Source organism: Rhinatrema bivittatum, chromosome 3, assembly GCF_901001135.1.
Source record: "Rhinatrema bivittatum chromosome 3, aRhiBiv1.1, whole genome shotgun sequence".
Lineage (NCBI taxonomy): Eukaryota > Metazoa > Chordata > Amphibia > Gymnophiona > Rhinatrematidae > Rhinatrema > Rhinatrema bivittatum.
Window position 1 is genome coordinate 31886753 of NC_042617.1, and position 27010 is coordinate 31913762.

Below are 27010 nucleotides of genomic sequence, written 5' to 3' on the forward strand. Positions count from 1 at the left end.
GGCCCTTGTAGAATGGGCCTCGACTTGTAGAGGTGGAGGCTTCCCTGCCTCTACGTAGGCCGCCTTGATTACTTCTTTGATCCAGCGGGCTATGGTTGCCCGCAAGGCCGCTTCCCCTTGTTTCTTCCCGCTGTGAAGGACAAATAGGTGGTCCATCTTTCGTACAGATTCCGATCTTTCCAGGTATCGGACTAGGAGTCTACCAACGTTTAGATGGCGAAGAAGGCGTGAGTCTTCCGAGTCCTTATGTTCGTCTGGAGATTGCAGCGAGATGGTTTGGTTTAGATGAAATTGAGAAACCACCTTCGGAAGAAGAGAGGGGACAGTGCGTAGCTGTATGGATCCCGATGTGAACCTGAGGAACGGTTCCCGACAGGATAGCGCTCGAAGCTCAGAGATGCAATGGGCTGAACATACTGCCACTAGGAATGCAATCTTCAGGGTCAGGAGCCATAGTGACAGACTGTGTGTAGGTCTGAAGGAACTTCCCGCTAGGAAGTCTAGTACTAGATTGAGATTCCATAGGGGCACTGGCCACTTTAATGGTGGTCAGATTTGTTTGACCCCTCTCAGGAAGCGGGAAACATCTGGATGGGTTGTTAAGACTGATGCCGACCATTTTGGCTCTGAAGCAGGCCAGCATGGTCATCTGAACCTTGAGGGAGTTGAGGGACAACCCCTTCTTCAAGCCATCCTGCAGAAATTCCAGGATCATGGGGATTTTGACTGTTAGTAGAAGGATCTCACGGTCCTCATACCAGGCTTCGAATACTCTCCATATTCATATGTAAGCTAGAGATGTGGAGAACTTGCGTGCTCGGAGCAAAGTGTCAATCACTGCTTTAGAGTATCCGCTCTTCTTCAAGCGAGTCCTCTCAATGGCCAGACCGTAAGAGAGAATAGAGTCGGGTCTTTGTGGAGGATCGGTCCTTGCCAGAGAAGGTCCCTCTGTGGAGGTAGGCACAGAGGGTTCCCCGCAAGAAGTCTTCGCATGTCTGCGTACCATGGTCTTCTTGGCCGGTCTGGGGCCACAAGAAGTACTAGACCCCTGTGGTGTTCTATCTTGTGGATGATCCTGCCCAGTAGTGGCCATGGGGGAAAAGCGTACCGCAGGTCTTCCTATGGCCAGGTCTGGACGAGGGCGTCGATTCCCTGGGATTGCAGTTCTCGTCTGCGGCTGAAGAACTTGGGAACTTGGGCGTTGGACCAGGTTGCCAGTAGATCCATGGCAGGGGTTCCCCAGTGGTTTACTATCAACTGGAAGGCTGTGGTCGACAGCGTCCATTCCCCCTGGATCTAGGCTCTCTCTGCTGAGGTAGTCCGCAAAGACGTTGTCCTTTCCCACGATGTGGGAGGCTGAGATCCCTAGCAGGTTTGTTTCCGCCCACGCCATGAGGGGGTCTATCTCCAGGGACACCTGTTGGCTCCTGGTTCCTCCCTGGCGGTTGATGTAGGCAATGTTGTGGCGTTGTCCGACGTGACTGACAGACTCACCCCGGAGTCTGTGGCCGAATCATAGACAGGCTAGTCGGACTGCTCGGGCTTCCAGCCGGTATATGTTCCATCCCGCCTCTTCCTTGTCCCATTATCCCTGGGCCGTCAGTTCCTGGCAGTAGGCTCCCCACCCTCACAGGCTCGCATCTGTGGTGAGCAAGATCCAGTTTGGTGAGGATAGTCTTATTCCATTGCTCAGATGGTCCTCCTGTAGCCACTATAGGAGCTGTGTCCGAACCTCTGCTGGTAGCTGGAGGTGCATGGAGTAGTTCTGGGACGTCAGGTCCCATCGTGACAGTAGGGAACGTTGTAGTGGGCGCATGTGGGCCCTTGCCCATGGAACGACTTCCAGGGTTGATGTCATAAGACAGAGGACTTGGAGGTAGTCCCATACCTTGGGGCGAGCATAGTTCAACAGTGTCGCAGTTGACCCAGTTTCCTTCTCCTTGGAGGGGAGAGGACAACCTTGTCTTGCTTGGTGTCGAAGCAGACTCCCAGGTACTCTAGCGACTGGGAGGGCTGTAGGCAGCTCTTGGCTGTGTTGACGATCCACTCGAGATTCTGCAGTACATTCTTGACTCTGGTGGTCGCCTGGTGACTTTCCTCTGGAGATTTTACCCTGATCAGCCAATCGTCCAGGTAAGGATGTACGAGGATGCCTTCTTTCCTCAGTGTTGCCGCCACTACCACCATGATTTTGGTGAAGGTCCAAGGGGCGGTCGCTAGTCCAAAGGGTAGCGCCCGGAACTGGTAATGATGGTCCACTATTGCAAAGCATAGGAAGCGCTGATGGTCGTGATGGACCGGGATGTGGAGATAGGCTTCGGATAGATCCAGTGAAGTCAGGAATTCTCCCGGCTGTACTGCCCTTATGACTGAGCGTAGAATATCCATGCGGAAGTGTGGTACTCTCAGGTAACGATTGATGGTCTTGAGGTCCAGGATGGGCCGGAACATTCCCTCCTTCTTGGGAAGGAGCGTGATAAAAACATTTTTTCTTCTCTACCAGTAAAAAAAGGTTTTTTCCCCAAGTTCAATCTCATGTTATTATACATTATTTTATCACAAACTGCAGTAGGACCCCTACATTTGCATGATATTCCTGGTTTTGTATATTCACCATAAGAACATAAGAAATTGCCATGCTGGGTCAGACCAAGGGTCCATCAAGCCCAGCATCCTGTTTCCAACAGAGGCCAAAACCAGGCCACAAGAACCTGGCAATTACCCAAACACTAAGAAGAACCCATGCTACTGATGCAATTAATAGCAGTGGCTATTCCCTAAGTAAACTTGATTAATAGCCATTAATGGACTTCTCCTCCAAGAACTTATCCAAACCTTTTTTGAACCCAGCTACACTAACTGCACTAACCACATCCTCTGGCAACAAATTCCAGAGCTTTATTGTGTGTTGAGTGAAAAAGAATTTTCTCCGATTAGTCTTAAATGTGCTACTTGCTAACTTCATGGAATGCCCTCTGATCCTTCTATTATTCGAAAGTGTAAATAACCAAGTCACATCTACTCGTTCAAGACCTCTCATGATCTTAAAGACCTCTATCTCTTCTCCAAGCTGAACAGCCCTAACCTCCTCAGCCTTTCCTCATAGGGGAGCTGTTCCATCCCCTTTATCATTTTGGTTGCCCTTCTCTGTACCTTCTCCATCGCAACTATATCTTTTTTTGAGGTGCGGCAACCAGAATTGTACACAGTATTCAAGGTGCGGTCTCACCATGGAGCGATACAGAGGCATTATGACATTTTCCGTTTTATTAACAATTCCCTTCCTAATAATTCTTAACATTCTATTTGCTTTTTTGACTGCTGCAGCACACTGAGCCGACGATTTTAAATTATCCACTATGATGCCTAGATCTTTTTCCTGGGTGGTAGCTCCTAATATGGAACCTAACATTGTGTAACTACAGCAAGGGTTATTTTTCCCTGTATGCAACACCTTGCACTTGTCCACATTAAATTTCATCTGCCATTTGGATGCCCATTCTTCCAGTCTTGCAAGGGCCTCCTGTAATGTATCACAGTCTGCTTGTGAGTTAACTACTCTGAATAATTTTGTATCATCCGCAAATTTGATAACTTCACTCGTCGTATTCCTTTCCAGATCATTTATATATATATTAAAAAGCACCGATCCAAGTACAGATCCCTGAGGCACTCCACTGTTTACCCCTTTCCACTGAGAAAACTGACTATTTAATCCTACTCTCTGTTTCCTGTCTTTTAACCAGTTTGTAATCCACGAAAGGACATCGCCTCCTATCCCATGACTTTTTAGTTTTTGTAAAATTGTCCCATGAGGCTTCTGAAAATCCAAATACACTACATCTACCAGTTCACCTTTATCCACATGTTTATTAACCCTTCAAAAAAATGAAGCAGATTTGTTAGGCAAGACTTCCCTTGGGTAAATCCATGTTGACTGTGTCCCATTAAATCATGTCTTTCTATATGCTCTATGATTTTGATCTTGAGAATAGTTTCCACTATTTTTCCCGGCACTGAAGTTAGGCTCACTGGTCTATAGTTACCCGGATCGCCCCTGGAGCCTTTTTTAAATATTGGGGTTACATTGGCCACCCTCCAGTCTTCAGGTACAATGGATGATTTTAATGACAGGTTAGAAATTTTAACTAATAGATCAGAAATTTCATTTTTGAGTTCCTTCAGAACCCTAGTATGCATACCATTCGGTCCAGGTGATTTGCTACTCTTAATTTCTCAATCTGGCCTACTACATCTTCCAGATTCACAGTGATTTTGTTCAGTTCGTCTGACTCATCACCCCTGAAAACCATCTCCGGAACTGGTATCTCCCCAACATCCTCATTAGTAAACATGGAGGCAAAGAATTCATTTAGTCTTTCTGCAATGGCCTTATCTTCCCTAAGAGCCCCTTTAACCCCTCTGTCATCTAATGGTCCAACCGACTCCCTCACAGGTTTCTTGCTTTGGATATATTTTCAAAAGTTTTTATTATGAGTTTTTGCCTCTATGGCCAGCTTCATTTCAAATTCTCTCTTCGCCTGTCTTATCAATGTTTTACACTTACCTTGACAATGCTTATGTTTTATCCTATTTTTTTCAGATGGATCCTTCTTCCAATTTTTGAAGGATGTTTTTTGGCCAAAATAGCCTCTTTCACCTCACCTTTTAACCATGACTGTAATCGTTTTGCCTTCCTTCCACCTTTCTTAATGCGCAGAATACATATGGACTGCACCTCTAGGATTGTGATTTTAAACAATGTCCATGCCTGCTGAACACTTTTAACCTTTGCAGCTGCACCTTTCATTTTTTTTCTATTTTTCTCATTTTATCAAAGTTTCCCTTTTGAAAGTTTAGTGTTAGAGCTGCAGATTTACTTATTGTCCCCCTTCCAGTTATTAGTTTAAATTTGATCATGTTATGATCACTGTTGCCAAGTGGCCCCTCCACCGTAACCTCTCTCACCAAATCCTATGTTCCACTAAGAATTAAATCTAAAATAGCTCCCTCTCTTGTTGGTTCCTGAACCATTTGCTCCATGAAGCAATCATTTATTGCATCCAGGAACTTTATGTCTCTAGCAAGTCCTGATGTTACATTTACCCAGTCAATATTGGGATAATTGAAATTTCCAGTTATTATTGCACTGCGAAATTGGTTTGCTTCCCTGATTTCTCTTAGCATTTCATCATCTGTCTGACCATTTTGTCCAGGTGGACGGTAGTATACTCCTATCACTATACTCTTATCCAACACACATGGGATTTCTACCCATATAGATTCTACTGAGCATTTACTCTCTTGTATGATCTTTATCCTGTTGGACTCTATACCCTCCTGGACATAAAGTGCCACACCCCCACCAAGTTGATCCTCCCTATCACTGCGATATAATTTGTACCCTGATATACCACTATCCCATTGGTTATCCTCCTTCCACCAAGTCTCTGTGATGCCAATTATGTCAAACTCATCATTTGCTACTATACACTCTAACTCTCACATCTTACTTCTTAGACTTCTGGCATTGGCATACAGACATTTCAAAGTGTGGGTTTTGCTTGTTTTAACAACCTGCTTTTCAGTTGTTTGGGATAATTCGGAAATCATTAGCTTTGGTGATATTTTACATATAGGCATATGAACTATGTTTGCTTTTAATGGAACCTCTCTGTTGGGATGCCCTAACTCTCCTGTTTCATTAGTATCCTTCAAGGATACACTTCTCTGAACCATGCACTGCTGAGTGACTGACGGCTTTCCCCCTTGTTCTAGTTTAATAGCTGCTCTATCTCCTTTTTGAAAGTTAGTGCCAGCAGCTTGGTTCCACTCTGGTTAAGGTGGAGCCCATCCTTTTGGAAAAGTCTCCCCTTTCCCCAAAGGTTTCCCCAGTTCCTTACAAAGCTGAATCCCTCTTCCCTGCACCATCGTCTCATCCACGAATTGAAACTCTGGAGCTCTGCCTGCCTCTGGGGACCTGCACGTGGAACAGGAAGCATTTCAGAGAATGCCACCCTGGAGGTTCTGGATTTCAGCTTCCTACCTAAAATCCTAAATTTGGCTTCCAGAACCTCTCTCCCACATTTTCCTATGTCATTGGTGCCCACATGTACCACGACAGCCGGCTCCTCCCCAGCCTGTCTATAATCCTATCTAGGTGACGTGTGAGGTCTGCCACCTTCGCACCAGGCAGGCAAGTTACCAGGCGGACCTCACATCCACCAGCCACCCTGCTATCTACATTTGTCTGCTAGCGTGTGACGTGATAAAGATTGTGCATTTATTGAATGTTAGGGCTCTAATGCGATTTGATGAATGACCCTGTTATTTTGCACTTATTTATCCAAAGCACTAATTGGTTCCTATTATTGTCTATAATTGTAGATTTGAGACAGGTGGGTGGGATTTGCAGTGAGAGGACGGGTGTGGGAAAATCATAGAAACACTCTCAAACAGAAAGAAATATACTTTAAAGCCCAAAATCCCAAACAGAAAGAAATATAATTCAAAGCACAAAATGGCAAACAAAATTGATTCAATCTCCTTGAGGCCTGTCAGCACAAGATGTGACAGACCTACAAGTTTCCTTGCTGGTTTTCCAGTAAGTTATGAACTTGCTTTTACTCCTCATTTTTTAAATGCAAGAGTAACAACTACAATTATAATACAAATGTGGAATTGTTTTCAATAACTGATATTTTTCATATAGAGGTTTTTAATAGTAGTGTTTTTTTGTTAGTGGTTCCTAACCATGTATGTGTGTGTGTACATATATACATGTACGTATTATTTGTGCCTTGCATTTTCCTTGTATCCATTTTGGGCTTTTAATTCTATTGGAACTTACTCAAATGGGGATATAGCAAGTGTTGCTTACCTGTAACAGGTGTACTCACAGGACAGCAGGATGTTAGTCCTCACATATGGGTGACATCATAAGGATGGAGCCCAATCACAAAGTTTCCAGAACTTTGACTGGCCCCTACTGGGCTTGCCCAGCATGGCCCTAACCCTGCAGCCAGCAGGGGTCCCCCTTCAGTCTTATTTGATAGCTACAGGCAGTGCCGAAAAAATAAAACAACAAAACATTACGAACCCCACACTGTGGGGTGACGGGCGGGTTTCATGAGGGCTAACATCCTGCTGTCCTGTGAGAACACCTGTTACAGGTAAGCAGCACTTGCTTTGTCACAGGACAAGCAGGATGGTAGTCCTCACATATGGGTGAGTACTGAGTTGAGGATGTCCGAACATGCACCAAATGTACCCAACGGCGTGCAACAGGCACAACAACTGGGGTGGAATTTGGTAGAGGGCATCCTGAACCCCACCGGGCAGGAGGAAGGGTGGTGGAATGTCACTTTGGAAATAGGTTACGCAGGACATACTGGCCGAAGATAGAATCTTGTCTTCCGGCTTTGTCCAAGCAATAGTGGGCTGCGAAGGTATGGAGAGAGCTCCAGGTGGCAGCCCTGCAAATGTCAGGAAGCGGCACCGATCTTAGGTGTGCTACTGAAGTCGCCATTGCCCTCAAAGAGTGTGCTTTAACACGGTCTTGAAAAGGAATGCCTGCTTGCTGGTAGCAAAAAGATATGCATTCCGCCAACCAGGAGGAGAGAGTCTGCTTACCTACAGGTTGCCATAATTTGTTGGGATGGAAAGAGACGAATAACTGAGTGCTCTTCCTGTGAGCAAGTGAACTGTCTAGATAGAAAGCTAGAGCCCATTTACAGTCAAGGGTATGCAGAGCTGTTCCCCTGGATTGGAATGGGGCCTGGGAAAAAAGGTAGGTAGTATGATGGATTGATTAATGTGAAACTGCGAAACTACCCTGGGTAAAATCTTAGGGTGAGTGCGGAGTACCGCCCGGTCCTGCAGGAGTTTAGTGTAAGGCGGATAGGTAACTAGGGCCTGTAACTCACTAATCCTGCAAGCTGAAGTGATAGCTAAAAGGAAGATCACTTTCCATGTGAGATATTTTAGGTCACAGTAGTGAAGAGGCTCAAATGGAGTTTTCATGAGCCGACCGAGATTAAGGTCCCAAGAAGGGGCCGGAGGATGTAAAGGTGGCTTGATATGGAGCAAGCCCTTTAAAAATAGTGTTACGAGGGGTTGTACTGATATAGGGACATCCCAGACACCTTTATGGAAGGCGGTTACCGCACTGACATGCATTCTGATGGAAGAGGTTTTTAGACCTGACTCTGACAAATGCCAGAGATAGTCCAAAAACCTTGGGATTGGACAGGAAAAGGGATCAAGGGACTGCGAAGTGCACCATGTGTACCTTTTCCATTTATAGGAATAAGATTTTCTTGTGGAAGGCTTCCGTGAAGCAATCAGGACACGCGAAACTGAATCTGAAAGGTTATGTGGTTGAAAGATTAACCTTTCAACATCCATGCCGTCAAGGACAAGGCCTGAAGATTGGGATGGCGTAGGCATCCATCGTTTTGAGGGATCAGATGCGGGTCCGTTCCCAAGGGAATGTTCCTGCGGATGGAGAGATCCTGGAGTATGGGAAACCACACTTGGCGTGGCCAGTGAGGTGCTATCAGGATCATGGTTCTCTTGTCCTGACATAGCTTCACAAGAGTCTTCGAGAGAAGAGGTAGTGGAGGGAATGCATAGAGCAGACCGGTTGCCCACGAGAGGGAGAATGCATCTCTGTGCTGAGCGCGCTCACTCCAAATGAGGGAGCAGTAATTGTCCACTTTGTGGTTCTGAGGGGACGCAAAGAGATCTGTCTGGGGGTATCCCCAATGGTGAAAGATTGAGGTTGCTACCGAGGGGTTGAGATACCACTCATGTGGCTGGAAGACGCGACTCAGTTTGTCTGCCAAGACATTGTCCACTCCCGGCAAGTAGGTGGCCCTGAGGTACATCGAGTGGGAGAGCGCTTGTGCCCAAATCTGCGCAGCTTCCTGACACAGGAGGAAGGAGCCTGTGCCTCCCTGCTTGTTGATGTACCACATGGCCACCTGGTTGTCCATCTGAATCAGGATGACGTGATTTGATAAGCGTTCCTAAAAAGCCCTGAGAGCATATCGCATTGCTCGAAGTTCTAGGAAGTTTATTTGATGTTTGGCTTCCTCTGGAGACCAAGATCCTTGTGTCTGTAGATTGTCCACGTGGGCTCCCCTCCCGAGGTTGGAAGTGTCGGTGGTGAGAATGAGTTGAGGATCTGGCACTTGAAAAGGCAGTCCCTGGAGGAGATTGTTCTGATCTTTCCACCAGGCGAGAGACAGACGGAGTGAGTTGGTGATGTGGACAATGGTCAACAGAGGCTGAACAGCTTGAATCCATTGTGACCTCAGAGTCCAATGCATGAGTCTCATGGCCAGGCGGGCCATTGGTGTAACATGGACGGAGGACGCCATGTGTCCTAGCAGGATGAGGAATTGGTGAGCTGTTGCTGTATGTTGAAACTGCAACTGGTAAGCGAGGGCCACGAGTGTTAGCGCTCGCTGTCGAGGTAGAAAGACTTTTGCCTGTAAAGTGTCCAAGTCTGCCCCAATGAACGACAAGTTTTGAGATGGGATTAAATAGGATTTCCCGTAATTGACAAGAAATCCTAGAGAAATTAGAATGCGTGAAATCGAGGGATGACCGAGCGGCTTGCTGGGTTGAAGCCCTGATTAACCAGTCGTCCAGATAGGGGTAGACGTGCACACCTTCTTTCCTGAGGAAAGCTGCTACAACTACGAGGCATTTGGTGAAGACTCGTGGTGCAGACGCTAGGCCGAAGGGAAGCACTCGATATTGATAGTGCTTCGGCCCTACTAAAAACCTGAGGTACTTGCGATGAGTTGGAGTGATCGCAATGTGTGTGTATGCTTCCTGGAGGTCCAGAGAGCAGAGCCAGTCTCCTCTTTGTAGAAGAGGTAGAAGGGAGCCCAAGGTTACCATCTTGAACTTTTCCCGCTGGAGGTACTTGAGAGCACATAGGTCCAGAATTGGACGAAGCCCCCATTTTTTGGGGGGATCAAAAAGTACCGGGAATAGAATCCTAGGCCTTGCTGCGAGAGTGGGACGGGTTCTATTGCTCTTAACTGGAGAAGAAGGGAAATGTCCTGCTACAGGGGACTATGCATGTATTGTGGACAGGCTGGTCATGCTGTACAAACATGCCCTATATGTCCGGGAAACTGGCAGACCTAAGTCCTGTGGGAGAACTCTTCTTAGGTCTAACTGCACCCTCTCCTCCACTCTCTCTTCCTGATATCCTTAATCTGCGGACCTCTAGAATATCAGACCCTTGCCTTAGTGGATTCTGGAAAGTGTAGGGTGATGCTTCATAAAATTTCAGGGCACCATCCCGGTATGCCTTACTTAATTTTTTAATCAAACACCACCGTCCACCCTATGATCCTTTTATTATTTTTCTCAAAAAAATTTTTATTTTTATATTGTTCCAAAAATTTTTTATGTAAAAGTGTGAAAAGTTCAGAGCAGAGCAAAGGTTGTAACAGTTCACCAATTAAACATTCAAAAAATCCAGAAATTTTAAATGGATGTTATCCCAAATGTCACTTAGCTTAAGCTTGAATCCTGAGAATTCCATACAACCGTTGGCAAAGTTTACCCCAACAAGACCCAGTTTCGAATTGCTTCTTCATTAGGGGAAGCCACTTAACCGCTGCACATCTCAGCTCTCATTCATTCTTTATTTAAATCCATTAATGACCCTAAAAAAGCTTGCAATGCGCTGCCCGGTACTCTCAAAAAAATGGCGAATCTGAATACCCCTGCTCGGCGTCCTTCTTTAAAGGGACTCCATCACGTGACTTTAAACATGACGATAATAGAATTCAGCCTGCCCTTTAAATCAAATTTAAAGACGTGAAAACCAGTTGATCTGATCATTCAGTCCGACCGGTGCTTCAGTTTTTAATTTGTAGATCCAGTACCGCTCCCTATAATTTAGTAACGATCCTATGTTGTCCAACATTGTATTACTTATTACTTTCTCGATTACCTTTCATTTTAAATTCTCAAATGTGTGACCATGCTCCACGCAATGGCTCACCAATGGAGCTATCAACACTCAGTTATTAATTCGAGATCTATGTTCCATTAGGCAGATCTTAATAGCTCTACTCGTTTGTCCCACATAGACCTTAGGGCAATTACATATGATAGCATACACCACGTTGTTTGTAGTACAATCAGTCAAGAATCTTCGCTTCACTGTATATCCAGTATTAATGTCAATCCAACAGTCCCCTTCAATGGTGTTTACACACACTGAGCAAACTCCACACTTCTTATGTCCTCCCAAATTTGCAGGCTGCTGATTTCCCATTTTCAAATTAGCCCGGACAACCATGTCCTGTATGCTAGAGCCACGGCTTGTTGTAAACAATGGTAAGTCCTTGAATACCTTATGGAGTTCTAAAACATGCCAGTGTCTTTTAACCGCTTTGATCACCGAAGTTGAAGTACTCTGTTGCAGTACAAAAAAGAAGTGTTCCTGTGCTCTTCGTTCCCGGTACGTCAATAATTGCATTCAGTCACTATATTTTGATCTTTTGTAAGCCTGCCGGATGACCTTAGCAGGGTATCCACGATCTCTAAACCTCTTTGTCAATAGTGCTGCCTGCCCTTCAAATTCTCAAATTTTGAGAAAAATAATAAAAGGATCAAAGGGTGGACAGTGGTGTTTATGATTAAAAAATTAAGTAAGGCATACCGGGATGGTGCCCTGAAATTTTATGAAGCATCACCCTACACTCTTCAAAAAAAAATTTTTTTTTAAGAAACCCTATTGGGGTAAAAGTAAGTGTGAAAAGTATGTTGAAAGTACATTTTTAAATTATAGATCAGTGTTTTTGAAAGAGATTAAGATGTACTAATGTTTACAGGATAGCATATTTAAAGAGTTATTGAATGTGGGTTGTTTCATGTGATTGTGATTTCGATTACCCCCATTTTTTGTGGATTGGTAGTGACTTTGTTTTAGTGGATTCTGGGGCAGGGGGAAATTTCATTTTGAAACGTCTAGTGGAACATTTGTGGATCCCCACCACGACCATGAAGTCTCCACTACTCTTGTCTTCTATTCATGAGGAGCCCCTACCGGGTGAAGTAACCCTGCTCACAGAACAAGTGAGCTTACGTACCGGTGCTCTTCATTCAGAGACTATTTCCTTCTCTGTGCTAGAGAAGGCTATGCACCCCTTAGTATTTGGGCTATGGTGGCTGCAGAAACATATGCCACAATTCAACTGGGCCACTTTGGGGTCCAATTGCCATGGCAAATGCCTGATGGAAGTTTCTCCAATACCCTGCATGCCAACTACCCCATTGTTGCCTGAGTTGCCGCCTCAATATGCATCTTTTCAAGATGTATTTTCCAAAAAAGCCACTGATGTATTGCCTCCACACAGATCATACGACTGCATCATCAATTTGAAGCCTAACACAGAACCACCCAAAGGAAGGGTATACCCTCTCTCCGTAGTAGAAAATAAAGCGATGTCAGAGTACATCCAGGAGAATCTTCAGAAAGGCTTCATAAGACCCTCCAAGTCTCCTGCTGGCACAGGCTTCTTCTTCATGGGGAAGAAAGACGGAACATTACGTTCATGCATTGACTACAGAGGTCTAAACGAGATCACTGTAAAGGACCGCTATCCCTTACCATTCATCTCGGAGCTATTCGATAGGCTACAGGGAGCCAAGATATTCTCCAAGCTTGATCTCAAAGGAGCCTATAATCTAGTTCGCATCCGCTCTGGCGATGAATGGAAGACTGCTTTTAATACCCAGGATGGGCACTTTGAATACCTGGTGATGCCCTTCGGCCTGTGCAACGGCCCGGCTGTCTTCCAAAACATGATGAACGACATTCTGCGTGATCTACTCTACCAATGTGTCGTTGTGTACTCAGACGACATCTTGATATTTTCCCAGGACCTGAATACCCATCTGGAAGATGTCAAAAGAGTGCTGCAGAGACTTCGCGAGAATCGCTTATACGCCAAGTTGTCTAAATGCAAATTCCACAAGGAATCTGTGCCCTTCTTAGGGTACATTGTTTCGAACAAAGGTTTCCAGATGGACCCTCAGAAGCTTGAGAGTATTAAAAAATGGACACAACCCACTGGTCTAAAAGCTCTTAGAAGATTTCTGGGATTTACCAACTACTACAGAACCTTCATCAAGAATTACTCTTCACTGACCGTTCCATTAACAGCAATGTCTCAGAAAGGTGCCAACATCACCAATTGGTCTACGGAAACTGTGACAGCATTTCAGAAGCTAAAAGATGCCTTCTCAAGTAAGCCATGCCTCCGCCATCCGGACCTTGCACGGCCCTTCATTGTGGAAGTCGATGCCTCGGATGTAGGCGTAGGAGCCGTGCTAAGCCAGACCAGTGATTCTAAAATCTTGCATCCATGTTTTCTTCTCCCGATGTTTCTCGCCAGTGGAGAAGAACTACGGCATTGGGGATAAAGAACTACTGGCAATAAAGATGGCATTTGAAGAGTGGCGCCCCTGACTTGAAGGTGCACAACATCAGATCACTGTTTACACTGATCACAAAAATCTGGAGTATCTCCGTCATGTCCAGCGCCTTAACCATAGACAGGCGAGGTGGTCCCTGTTCTTCAATAGATTTGACTTTGTACTGAAATATCACCCTGGACATAAGAACGTTAGAGCAGATGCACTCTCTCGCTCTTTTCTCTCTGAAGATGTACCTGATGAACCCCAGCATATCATTGACTCAAAGATTTATTCTGACAGCTACACATCCGGTGCCTCCGGGCAAGACCATTGTATCCTGCAATCTAAGAAAGAAACTGTTAGCATGGGCTCACAATTCGAAACTGGCTGGACATCCTGGTCAATGAAGAACTCTGGCTAAGCTACAGAAGTACTACTTGTGGCCCAACATGAAGGAAGATACTTTTGCGTACGTAGCTTCCTGTTCCAATTGTGCCAGACAGAAACCTCCGCCCAGTGCATGGGGCCTGCTTCATCCCTTACCAGTACCAGATGAGCCCTGGACCCACATTGCTACAGACTTTGTGGTGGACTTACCACTTTCTGGAGGTAACAATACCAACTGGATTACAGTGGATCGATTCTTGAAGATGGCTCACTTTGTGGCTCTCTCTGGCTTGCCTTCAGCCATGGAGCTTGCTAAACTATTCATCAGCCACATCTTTCGCCTACACAACATGCCTAAACACATTGGGGCGGATTTTAAGAGCCCTGCTCGCCTAAATCCGCCCAAATCCGGGCGGATTTAGGCGAGCAGGGCCCTGCGCGCCGGTAAGCCTATTTTACATAGGCCTACCGGCGCGCGCAGAGCCCCGGGACTCGCGTAAGTCCCGGGGTTTTCGGAGGGGGCGTGTCGGGGGGCGGGCCCGAACCACGCGGCGTTTTCGGGACGTGTCAGGAGTGTTCCGGGGGCGTGGCTACAGCCCGGGGCGGCCCGGGGGCGTGGCCGCGCCCTCCGGACCCGCCCCCAGATCGCGTCCCGGCACGCTAGCGGCCCGCTGGCGCGCGGGGATTTACATCTCCCTCTGGGAGGCGTAAATCCCCCAACAAAGGTAAGGGGGGGGGTTTAGACAGGGCCGGGCGGGTGGGTTAGGTAGGGGAAGGGAGGGGAAGGTGAGGGGAGGGCAAAAGAAAGTTCCCTCCGAGGCCACTCCGATTTCGGAGCGGCCTCGGAGGGAATGGGGGTAGGCTGCGCGGCTCGGCGTGCGCCGGCTATACGAAATCGATAGCCTTGCGCGCACCGATCCCGGATTTGCGCGGCTACGCGCGTATCTACTGAAATCCAGCGTACTTTTGTTTGCGCCTGGAGCGCCAACAAAAGTACGCCTATTCGCAGTTTTTGAAAATCTACCCCATTGTTTCTGACAGAGGAGCTCAATTTACAGCAAAGTTCTGGAAAGCTTTGTGTAAGAAGTTTGACATCACACTTGACTTCACCTCTGCGTACCATCCTCAGTCGAATGGCCAAACTGAGAGAATGAACATTTTGGTTCAGGTCAGAATGATTGGGCTGAACTGTTGCCCTGGGCTGAATTCGCCATCAACTCACATCCAGCATCATCTACTAGATCTACACCTTTTGAAGTGGTCTACGGATGACAACCCTTACCACCTTTACAACTTCCACTTTCAGTGTCATCCCCGGCAGCTCAATCCACTGCCAAAGATATCCAACAACTCTGGAGAAAGGCTAAAGAGATGCTCCAAAAAGCTGGACAAAGAGCTAAGAAGGGCTATGACACTCACCATAGCAAAGCTCCTGAATTCCAGCCTGGTGACAACGTCTGGCTGTCTACCAAACATCTGAGACTCAAGCTACCATCAGCTCTAGTTGCTCTATGTTTTGTCGGACCCTTTCCTATCCTCAGACGATTGGGTACACTCGCGTACAGTCAAACTTCCTCCAGCAATGAAGATTCATAATGCGTTCAATGTTTCACTGCTGAAACTGCTTGTATTTAGCGAGTTTTCCACCAAGACACCTGAAAATATTCCTGTTAATGCAGAAGAAGACATCGAGTACAAGGTTGATGCCATCCTTGATGTAAGAAAGAGAGGAAGAGTTTGGGAATACCTCCTATCATGGGAGGGTTACAGACCTGAAGAAAACTCTTGGGAACCTTTGGCTAACATGGACAAAGAGATGCTTCGTCAATTCCACCGATCGCATCCTCAAAAACCAAGATCAGGTAGGGGGTCTGGAGGGGGTCCTGTTGCATCCGTCGGTCTCAGACAGCTTCGACCTCTGTGCCTCACCTTTCTTCCTGCTCTCTCCTCTAGCCTTGGGAAGATGGCTGCTGCCGCGTCTTCATGTCGCTCTTTCCGGCATCCCCGGAACAGCAATGGCAAGACTATCTGCCATGTTTCTCCTGAGGGCTTCCTAGGGTGCGTGCACACACGCCACCCATGTCTTTATCCACGTCATCGTGGGAACCTCGGGGGTGTCGCCCTCTAGTGACGCCATCTGGGTATTTAGCCTGTCCTTCATTTGCTAACAACTTGAGTTAGCAAGGATTGGAATGCCTCTGGTCTAAGCTACTCTGCCGCTTCCGTGCTGCCGCTGGCAGCTCTCTGCGCCCTTCGGGGTTATTCATCTAACCTGGGTACCTGCTCCTCGGGAACCCTTTGCTTTCTTTCAGGTACCTATCTGGGATACCAGGTACTCGCTCCTCGAGGGCCTGCTCTCCCTGCCTTGGTGCCTGCAATCCAACTACTTCTGCCTGTCGGGATCTCCATCAGTACAGCTACCAACTTAGTGAGTAATCTAACCTTTGTCAGTCTGTCCCATCTACAGCTCAGCACTGGGCACCTGCATCTGGAGCTTCCTATATTACCGTGTGCTGCTAACATCTACCTTTGTGGGGCGGGTCTCCTCTGCCGAGGGCCCCTGGACTGCTACTACTGGATCACCTCACTACTGCCACCTCTGGTAGTATCATTCAGCTGTATAATAAAGACAAATCTTCTATGTTTGCGTGTCTCGAGTCTAGCCTAGTACTGCGGTTCCTCATGGGGCTCCTCCCCGTGAGAGGGGCCATCACCGCAGTACCCAAGAATCCACTCCAACACCTCAAAACCATAACACTCAGTGAAAGAAAGATCCTCTGGAGAGAATTATCGCCTCTCCTCTGGTGGAGAGGGTTCCAACAGCAAGTCTGATTCCTCTGTGGAGAAAAATGATGCCTCACCTTCCCAGGGATCATAGGAGTTTTCCCCTTCGCTGTGAACATCCAGAGACATGGGGGGTGGAGAACCCATCTGGCCCTTAAGCTCAAACTGGAGAACCACAGGGGCATCGGTGGAACCAAGGGCATCCAGGATCCTCCGGCTTCGGTGGAACCAAGGGCATCCAGGATCCTCCGGCTTCGGGAGTACCAGTGGCATTGATGGCACCAAGGGCATCAATCCCAAAGGTCCCGGAAGAGCCAGAGGCTGTCAGGGTGCTGTGCACAATGGAGGTGCAGTCAACCCCGATAGACCCTCTTCGTCCGAGGAGTCATTCACCAGAATGGGAACCTGTGGCGGCATCAGCGATGCTCCCTTTGGCTGCAAAGGGTAATGGGGCATTGGAGCTGGCTGTTGTCAGTAAGATACCGAGCTGCTCCAGCTGCTCCAGCAGAGGCACAAGCACCAATAGAGTCAGCTCTTGTGGCGGTCCTGGTGGAACCGGAGGCTAGATGCCTTGCAGGGCCCAGCCGACTGCCAACTGCACACATCTCTCTAACTCCTCCTCAAAAGCTGCCGAGGATAGAATGGCATGAGGAGGCAGAGGAGACAACAGAATCGGATTGTCCCCAATGTCAGGGGGTGGAACTGAACCTTCCACTGGCATCAATGGGGACCATCGAGAGACTTTGGGAGTACCAGAAGGAATCCCCTCCTCCGGACGAGACCGCTTCAGGCGAGGCACCGACGAGGTCAGTGCCTTTCTCTGGTCCGACTTCGACAAGCGGTGTCGGTGTTTCTTGGATTTCTTGCAATGCTCACCTCGGTCCTTCCCCGAGACCGACAGGGACATCGAGAAGCCCGACCTAGACCAAGAGGATACAGATCTTGCTTGGTCTCCCGCCCCCACCTCGTGATCTAGGAGCTGTAGTGGAGGGGAGACCGAGGGGTTCAAAGCAGAGACTTCTTTCCCTTGTGGGGTAGAGGTCCTGGACACTGACGACAGATCTGATTTTTTTTTTTTTTAAGAGTCGAACAGCTTTTCCATTTTGTCTAACCGTGCTCGGCGACCCTTAGGGTCACAGCCATGGACATCATGTGATGCCCCAGACAAAGAATACAGACCTCTTGGGGATCTGTGATGGACATGGACTGGGGGCACCGACGAAAGCCGGACGATGTCATCTCAAAAAGTATGTGGCAAGCGGTTGATGGCCAGCAGTCACCAGAGGGCGACACTGTCAGCAATCGACCGTGAGTTCTAGAGAAAACTTACCGAAAGCAATGAAGAAAAAATCCCGAAATGTAGAAGGACCCTATGCGATGCTGGAAGAGAATTATACTGAAAAAAGCACGAGCTCCACAACCACAAGGCTTCAGCTCCGCAGAAAAGGAGACTGAAGAGGGACCCAGCATGGACGCGTGGTTAGCGGCATGCTAGGCATATTTAGTGTGTCTGTCAAAGTTTCAAAAACTTTGACAAATGTTTTCCATGCCGGACTCCATTTGATGATGTCACCCATGTGTGAGGACTAGCATCCTGCTTGTCCTTGGAGAATGTCATTAAGGGCAACACCTGCTGGCTGGATTTAGAACCCATGATATAAGGTTCTGGTGTATGGCTCCTGGCCTCAGGATCACTACTGCAGCGACCAAACTAGGAACAGTGGGAAGGTTTATCTATTAAAATAGGGGAAAAATCTGTGGGTAGTTGTAAATGAAGGCTCATGCTGCCAGAATCTCAGCACTGGTTCCAACTTAATTGAAATAAAAAAAAAAAGAGGCAAGGAATATGACGACACCCGCCCCCCCCAAGGCATGGCTGATACAGTACAGCTCAAATCATCGAAGACCAAGGGGAGAAGGACCTTGGAGACTGGCCCCTTCAGTGCTTTGAAATGCTGCAGAAGGGGGAAAGAAGGAGTCAGAGTTCCCAGAGAAGTGTCAGTGATAATATTTCTAGGAAGCTGGCAATCTGTCACACTCCCAGGAACCTATGATCTGCCTCCCATGTTTCCCCAATACAGTCCAGATTCCCACCAAAAGTAATTTAAAACTTCATTTCTGTCAACTAGTTAAGGATTGTTGGACCTTTTAAAAGCCAGGGATTAAAAATTAGTGAGATGCTTGGTGTACTTAGTTCAAATGGCCCCATGTTTTCCCAGCATTTGCCACCTGGAGAAATGGGAGATGGGTGAATGGTGGAGGTCTGTGTATGGCAGACTCTCTTCAGATCGGTGCAAAGGTATTTGGCACCCTAGGTAAACTTTATAACCTTGCATCCCCTTCCTCCCAGCCCTTACCATACACAATTAAAATGTATGCATTTAAAATAACAGATTTTACATGAAAAAGGACATTTATAGTCTGAGGTAAAAATATAACATGTATATTTTTATATGCACTACTGTGATGCCAACAAGAAAACTCTGCAAAAAAGCCACTTAGAACCTATATGGTATTAGACATGTTGTAAAGTGTGCTCGATATAGTCTGGACTCTCAGAAAGCCACGAGTGAACTGAATTACAATTATATTATAGTAAACCTCCTATATCAAAACAGCAATAAATCTTAGCACTCAACCAGTTACAACTCTAGCTATGAAAAGGCAACACTGCAAATATTACACCAGGCCCTAAAACACCAATATACCTCAAATTAGGAAAACAGAACAAGCAGGCTTGTAGTTTCCTGCACAAACTACATGCTAGCAGAATACCTCACTTCAGTCACAAAGAACACAGGCAGACCTCACAAATACAGAATAAAGTGTCCATAAATTATAAAAGAAATGTGCAGACAAAACTTGAACTGGAAACTGCAAGAAGGCAGAATCTGTAAACAGGGCAACAATAGAAAAACAAAAGTACCATCATTCCTCATAAAACAATAATAAAATCTAGAAATATAACACAAACATAATAATAAAACTAATCTAATAGAAAGAAAGAATAAGTATTTCAAAACAGCTGACGAACAGATCACCATTCAATAATTACACTTTTAAAAAGTTCTCAAAAGACAATATAAATATTTAAAAACAATAGACATATCAAACAAGATCCAATAAGGAAAAAAAAAAATTCCCCGCTTTCCATACCTGGGATCTTTTGATTTCCAGTCACACTGAGGTTGTCGTGGATTGGGGGAGGCAGCCACACAAACTTTATCCACCCTTTCACACATACACACACATTCCCTCTCTCGCACACACACATACATACTGGCTCTCTCACTCATACACACATCCAACTGCTGCCAACATACTTTCTGATTTCAACAATGGTTTATTCAAAGTCTCTGACTGGTTACACTCTTCAAAGCTCAAAGTTAATCCTCTAAAATCAGAAACTATCTGGTTCACTTGCAACTCCTCATCTACCTCTTTCCCAGCTCCCATTATGGCAAAGATCTATACGTCATCTTCAACCTTATCTGGACAGTTCTGATCTTAAAACCTTAACCCATTCTCTTGTATTCTTTAGACTTGACAACTGTAATGCTCTGCTACATGGTCTTTCTACCACTCAACTCAGACAACTTAAACTGGCACAGAACACTGCTGCTAGGGTCATTTTCAGTGCATCCAAATTTGACCATAACACTCCCCTTTTGTTTGAGCTTCACTGGATCCCAGTGTCCCTTCATATTCAATTTAAAATAGGACGCCTTACCTTCAAAGCTATGCATTGGGGCACTCCGTTTTATCTTTCTTCTGTAATTTCCCTGTATTTACCTTCTTGTCCATTGTAGTCCTCACAGCAAGAACGTTCAGTGCTACCCTCTGTTAGAAACATTCGTTTTGAGAGTTCTAGAGAAATCTGTTTTTATTTGTCCCCTTGCCTTTGGAATTCTTTACCACTTAAATTTCGCCTTGAGAAAGAGTTCTTGAAATTCAGGAAGGCACTGAAGTCTTATCTGTTTATACAAGCCTTCCCTCATCTGAACACTACTTGACTTTAGTTTCTTTTTTTTTTTAAATAGACTTTGCTCTCTTTTATTGCACTTTACTGTTTTATCCATTTTATTTTGTATTTTATTTACATTGGTCTTGATGTTTTGTTATTTTATTCATTTAAACTGTTTTGTTGAATTAAGATTTTGTTACATTTTCAATAGTTTATATCGATTATGCTATATTTTTTTTGACAATTTTAACTTGTAGGCTTGTTTGAATTTTATTTGTACATCGCTTTGTTTTACCACTGTAGTTAATCAAGTAATAAACAAACATACAAACACACACATGAATTCTGGCGCTCTCACACACGCATGCATATTGGTTCTCTCTCATACACATGCATACCGGAATGCACTTTCTTTTACCCACTGTGAGGATGTCAGTCTTCAACCAGGACAATCTAGATGGGTATCTACTTAATCACCTGGCGAGATTCTGTCAAAAACTGTCCTGCCATGCTGTCAGTATGGTATAATGATTGTAATGCAGCCTGAAAAGCTCTCTCTCTCACACACACACACACCAGCTCTCTCATACACTATCACACATGCATATAGGTTCTTATCATATGCTGCCACTACAGAACCTTCCTATTGCTGGCGAGGAGTGGGAACCCCACCAGCACATCAACATTTACAACACCTTTGCCGCCACGGGACCGGGAACCCCACTAGCATGTCATTTGTAGCACTGCTGCAGATGCCACAGGATCTTCCTATTGTTGGCGGTAGGTGGGAACCCCGCTAGCATGTCATTGGTACCATGGGGCCTTCCTACTGCTGGCGGGGAATGGGAACTCTGACAGCACTTCATCATTGGGCACTGCCTGCCAGCACATCATTTGCATCACTGCCACCACAGTGGGATCTTCCTACTGCATGTTATCTGGCAACACTGCCCAGTGGATCCTCCTGCCAGTGGGGTGTGGGAACCTGCTGGCATTATATAGAAACATAGAAATGACGGCAGAAGAAGACCAAGCGGCCAATCCAGTCTGCCCAGCAAGTTTTCACACTTATTTTTCTCATACTTATCTGTTACTCTTGGCCCTTATTAATAACTGTTTGGTTCTAATTACCTTCCACCCCTGCCATTGATGTAGACAGCAGTGCTGGAGCTGCAAAGTGAAGTACCAAGCTTAATTGGTTAGGGGTAGTAACCGCCACAATAAGCAAGCTATTCCCATGCTTATTTGTTTATCCAGCCTGTGCAATTCAGTCCTTGTTGGTTGTTGTCTGAATATATATCCTCTTTTCTTCATTCAGACGGGCTGATACAGTAAAGTCTGCGGGAGAGCGGGCGAACGCCCGCTCTCCCAGCGCGCACACAGGACACTCTCCTGTGCGCGTGATACAGTATGCAAATTAGGTCCGGCGGTAGAAACAGGTAAAAAGGGGAGCTAGGGACACTAGCGCGTCCCTAACGCCTCTTTAGGGACAGGAGCGGCGGCTGTCAGCGGGTTTGACAGCAGACGCTCAATTTTGCCCGCATCGGTTCTTGAGCCCACTGACAGCCACAGGTTCGGAAACCGGACGCCAGCAAAATTGAGCGTCCGGTTTTCAACCCGCGACCCGCTGGCCTACTTCAAATTTTTTTCTTTTTTTACTTATTTTACCCTTCGGGACCTCCGACTTAATATCGCCATGATATTAAGTTGGAGGGTGCACAGGAAAGCAGTTTTTACTGCTTTTCTGTGCACTTCCCCGGCGCGGGCAGAAATTAGCGCCTACCTTTGGGTAGTGCTAATTTCTTAAAGTAAAATGTGCGGCTTGGCTGCACATTTTACTTACTGAATCACGTGGGAATACCTAATAGGGCCATCAACATGCATTTGCATGTTGCGGGCGCTATTAGGTTCAGGGGGGTTGGACGCGCGTATTCGACCCCTTACTGAATAAGGGGTAACACTAACGCGTCGAAAACGCGCGTCCAATCAAGGGTTAACAGTGCGTTCCGTCAGAGCACACTGTACTGTATCAGCCTGAAAGTGAGGCATGCTACAAGGGTATTTTGGGGGACAGTTGCTGCCACCTGAAACAGCTGCCTAACCCTGTCTCATAGAACCGCCCCGTCTTCCAGAACAGACATTCTCAAGGTTAACATGAAATGCAACATTAGCACTAGCTTGTGGGAAACTATTGTCCAAGACTTCCTCAGATAGAATTGTCTATTAAATGGATCTTAGTATTTTGAAACCTTATGACAGCAGTAAGTTGCAGAAAAGCAGAAGTTGCATGCCGCAGACCGGATCAACCACCAAGAGCCACCCGTACTATTCAGTAACATGAGTCCAAGTTGAAAGACAGTCTGTTGATCCCAAGCCTCACCAGCCACCTTCAAACCTATAGATAGGACAATTATAGAAGACAATCTTCTTCGACTGTGAGGCATTGCCGAAGAGCCTTCCAAATTCAGTCCTAGAAACAGGATGGTAGAAAAACATATGGCCTATCTAGTCTGCCTATCCAATCAACCCATCCACAGATGGTGGCTACCCTGCGCTATGCTGATGGCCTGGAAGAAGTGCTGTATACTGCTGTTCAGGAGATCCAAGTTCAATTCCCAGGCTCAACTTCTGCTCATCAGGATAGCACAGGATAAGCAATTCCCATCCTCAAGGTCCACCAATCAAATAGGTTTTCGGATATCCCTAATGAATATGCATAAGACAGATTTGCTTGTACACTGCCTCAAGTGTATGCAAATTTATTTCATGTATATTTATAGGGATTTCCTGAAAATCCCATCAGTTGGTGGGCCCTTGAGGACTAGAATTGCCCATCCTTGGACTAGCAAGTACTGCAGAGGCAGTATTCAAAAGTCTCAAGCATTGTTTAATAGTGATAGCTACCAACCAGCTGAAGTGCTTAAGAGCCTATTGCAAAAGATGCTCGCGCCTGATTAAGCAACATGCCAATTACTTGTTTAGCACCATGGTAGGCACTATTGTAGCACCATTTAAATAATTTGCCCTTGATTTGCACCATGGCTTCTACTGATGAATTTGGCATAGCACAATATAATTTTTTTTAATTGTGCTGCTCTGCTCTCTGCAACAATACTACATCAAGCCTTAACAACAGTACAGGGAGTAATGTTATAACTGCCCTTACTGGTGGAAATTCTGCAGGTACTTTTTACTCATAGATTTTGCACAAAATTTTTAAGAGAAAGCATGTGCATGCTTTCCCTTTAAAAATTATCCCAAGAAAACCACCCATGCACATTTGTCTGGGAAGTTTTTCTGAGAAGTTATACACATTTGAAAATTTCAAAAATATGTGCATAAATACAAATCCCTCCTCAATCCTGTCTCCAGGAATACCGAATCTCATTGTGGGTAAACTTATGCATACAGTGGCACTACGTGCAATCCTGTCCCCGGGAACACCTCATCTCATTGCGGGTACAGTTATGCGTACAGTGGCACTATGTGCAATCCTGTCCCCGGGAACACCTCATCTCATTGTGGGTAAGCTTATGCATACAGTGGCACTACGTGCAATCCTGTCCCCGGGAACACCTCATCTCATTGCGGGTACAGTTATGCGTACAGTGGCACTATGTGCAATCCTGTCCCCGGGAACACCTCATCTCATTGTGGGTAAGCTTATGTATACAGTGGCACTATGTGCAATCCTGTGCCCGAGAACACCTCATCTCATTGCGGGTACAGTTATGCGTACAGTGGCACTACGTGCAATCCTGTCCCCGGGAACACCTCATCTCATTGCGGGTACAGTTATGCGTACAGTAGCACTATGTGCATTCCTGTGCCCGGGAACACCTAATCTCATTGTGGGTAAACTTATGCATACAGTGGCACTACGTGCAATCCTGTCCCCGGGAACACCTCATCTCATTGTGGGTAAACTTATGCATACAGTGGCACTACGTGCAATCCTGTCCCTGAGAACACCTCATCTCATTGTGGATAAAGTTGTGCATATATTAGCACTATATGCAAAAATGTACCCGCATTCAGAGAGCGCAATTTTCTAAAAGCCCATTTTTGTGGGTAATGAACTGTTTTACCCTTTAGCAATGAAAATTACCCTCAAAGAAAAGAACTGTCCAGGTAGAATGCCCTGGCTGAAAATTGTTCCCCCCTCCCCCCCCAGTTGCTAAGTGTATGCAGGGGCTTTCATAACATGCACAAACGTTTAGCTGGATTAAAAGAGGCATTCCTGGGGCTGTGTTGAGGTCAGGGGGGAAAACAGCGCCTGCTCTTTTATCTTGATCAGCTGCCCGCAGAAAAAGCAGGTGCAAAGGACACACATTCATACTTGTGGCAAATTTTCAAAGAGAAACTACCTGGGTAGTTTCCTTTTGAAATTACCCACAAGGTGTGTACATACAAATGTGCACACATGGCACTGCAAATTGCCCCTATAATGGCCAGTTCACAAAAGCATTAGTCTAGACTAGCTGATGTAAATGTACACAAACAGAGAATCAATCAGTTTGAGAATCACTGGAAAATTAAGTGCATGTGAGAACAAGGAGTCAAATATCCAAAAATTAGCTGGTTAGGAGTTTCAAGCCCTATAAAAAACAGAATGCTTTGCTGCATTAAGGCTATCATGTGATAACATTTTTAAATACTATCAATGATTAAACAAAACAATCCTACAGAAAAATGTACCAGAATAGACAATAGTTGCACATAAAATCCAGTGTTTCGGATGAAATGCTATATTATTTCTTAGAACCAATATAAGACTGTATTAAACACCTCTTTGCAGAGAAGGAAACAGTAGGGATGCTAAGGGAGCAGCAGGCGTCACTGTGGTATGCATGCAGTAAACCTTGGCGATCATCAGAGTCATAGAGTTCAAAAAACCTACAAAAAAGAAGAAATTCATAAAATAAACCATGAGGTCAATACTCAGTTGGTCTGTCTGTCTAGGTTTTTCATTTTGGGCCCCACCAAACTGGTAAGTTTTGGCTGGATTAAGTCATTACCTAGCTAAAACATGCAGTGCGGAGGCGCTCTGGAAGCAGCATTTAAAATTAGCCAGGTTAAGTCTGGTTGTGGTGGAGGGCAGGTCGAAAATTATCTGGATAAATATATCTGGTTAACTAATACCTAATCAGGTATATTCACCAGGTTGCTTCCTGCCAAATATCCCTGCCAAACTGATCTGGGTACAAATACCTGCACACCTTCCTGCTTCCCCCACCATTCAATATTGTCGTCCATGTTTTTATTTCATGCTTAAGACACTAGAGAGGGGGGTGAGCAAACATTTTGACCCACAGACCCCCCCTTCCTTCCATACAATTTATTGCCCCCCCCCACCAAAGTTGGGTTACATCGTGTATATCTATATCTATCCGCAGTAGCGCAGAATTCCCCCAGGACTAATTCTCTCTCACACATAGGTCACATACACATACATATATACAGTATATGCCCTCATACACCCACACACTCTCATACACAGGCTCTAACACACTCGCCTCTTCCCCATGCACACAAAAGCTCTTATTCCCCCAGATTCCCTCATACACATAGGCTCTCACCCTACACAGATCCGCAGGCAGGCACCCATTCATTCTCTCACACACAAACACCTAGGCAGGTACCCAAACCCTCAGTTAGGCAACCATTCTCTCACACATGCGCAGACAGATCCCCAGGCAAGCACCCATTCTCACATACACAAAGGCAGATCCCCAGGCAGGTACCCATTCTCTCACACATACACACTCCCAGGCAGGCACCCATTCATACACACCCAAGCTTCCATTCATAAACATACACACACTGAAGGCAGGCCCCCTCTGTTTTTCCGGCAACCTCAGAGCCTCTCTCACTCTTCTGGTGTCATTGTCACCGCTGCCGTGCGGCTTTTGGGGAGGTGCTGATCACTCTTCGCTGTTTCTGGAACAGAAGCCCATTCTGCTGCCTCCTCTGTGCAGACCCCACAATATAAAAAATTGGTGAGGCTAGAACTTCCTCCCCCATGCTGATCTCGTGCTGTTGCATCGGAGGTGGATCCTTGGGCTGAGGTGGGGTGATGCAACCCGTAGGTAGGGACCTACGGGTCCCCACCGTCGGCAGGTGTACTGGGTTGAAGTTAGAGGCCGCTGGAGCTTCACCTATACAGCCCTCGTTCCCCTCGGGTTGAGTCTTTGGGTGCCGGGGCCGGCAGGATTTAGGTGGGCCTCGAGGTTAGTTAGTAAAGAGAAGTGGTTCAGCCCAGAGACAGCAGTCCTACCCTGGACTGGGTTCGGTACAGGAACTCAGGCGCCAAAGGAACGGAAGGTAACTGGAGGCGCTCAAGCAAAGAAAGGCTGGAGCCTTGTAAGTTCACATCCAGGGGATAGGCAAGAGGAGGCGTCACTGACAGGCTAGGATCAG

General features: G+C 46.2%; 1 protein-coding gene across 3 annotated transcripts in view; it reads right to left on the minus strand.

Annotated features, from left to right (window-relative positions):
• Positions 1-27010, minus strand: part of LOC115086762 (nuclear RNA export factor 1-like) — a 433094-nt gene that overhangs the window by 101079 nt on the left and 305005 nt on the right. For 2 of the 3 annotated variants that reach the window (XM_029593060.1, XM_029593057.1), the window contains one exon: positions 25379-25486. The exons of the other annotated variant lie outside the window; for it this stretch is intronic. In XM_029593060.1, coding sequence (XP_029448920.1) covers positions 25379-25486 — 108 coding nt within the window. The remainder of the gene's footprint in view (positions 1-25378; positions 25487-27010) is intronic. 3 annotated transcript variants of the gene reach the window in all.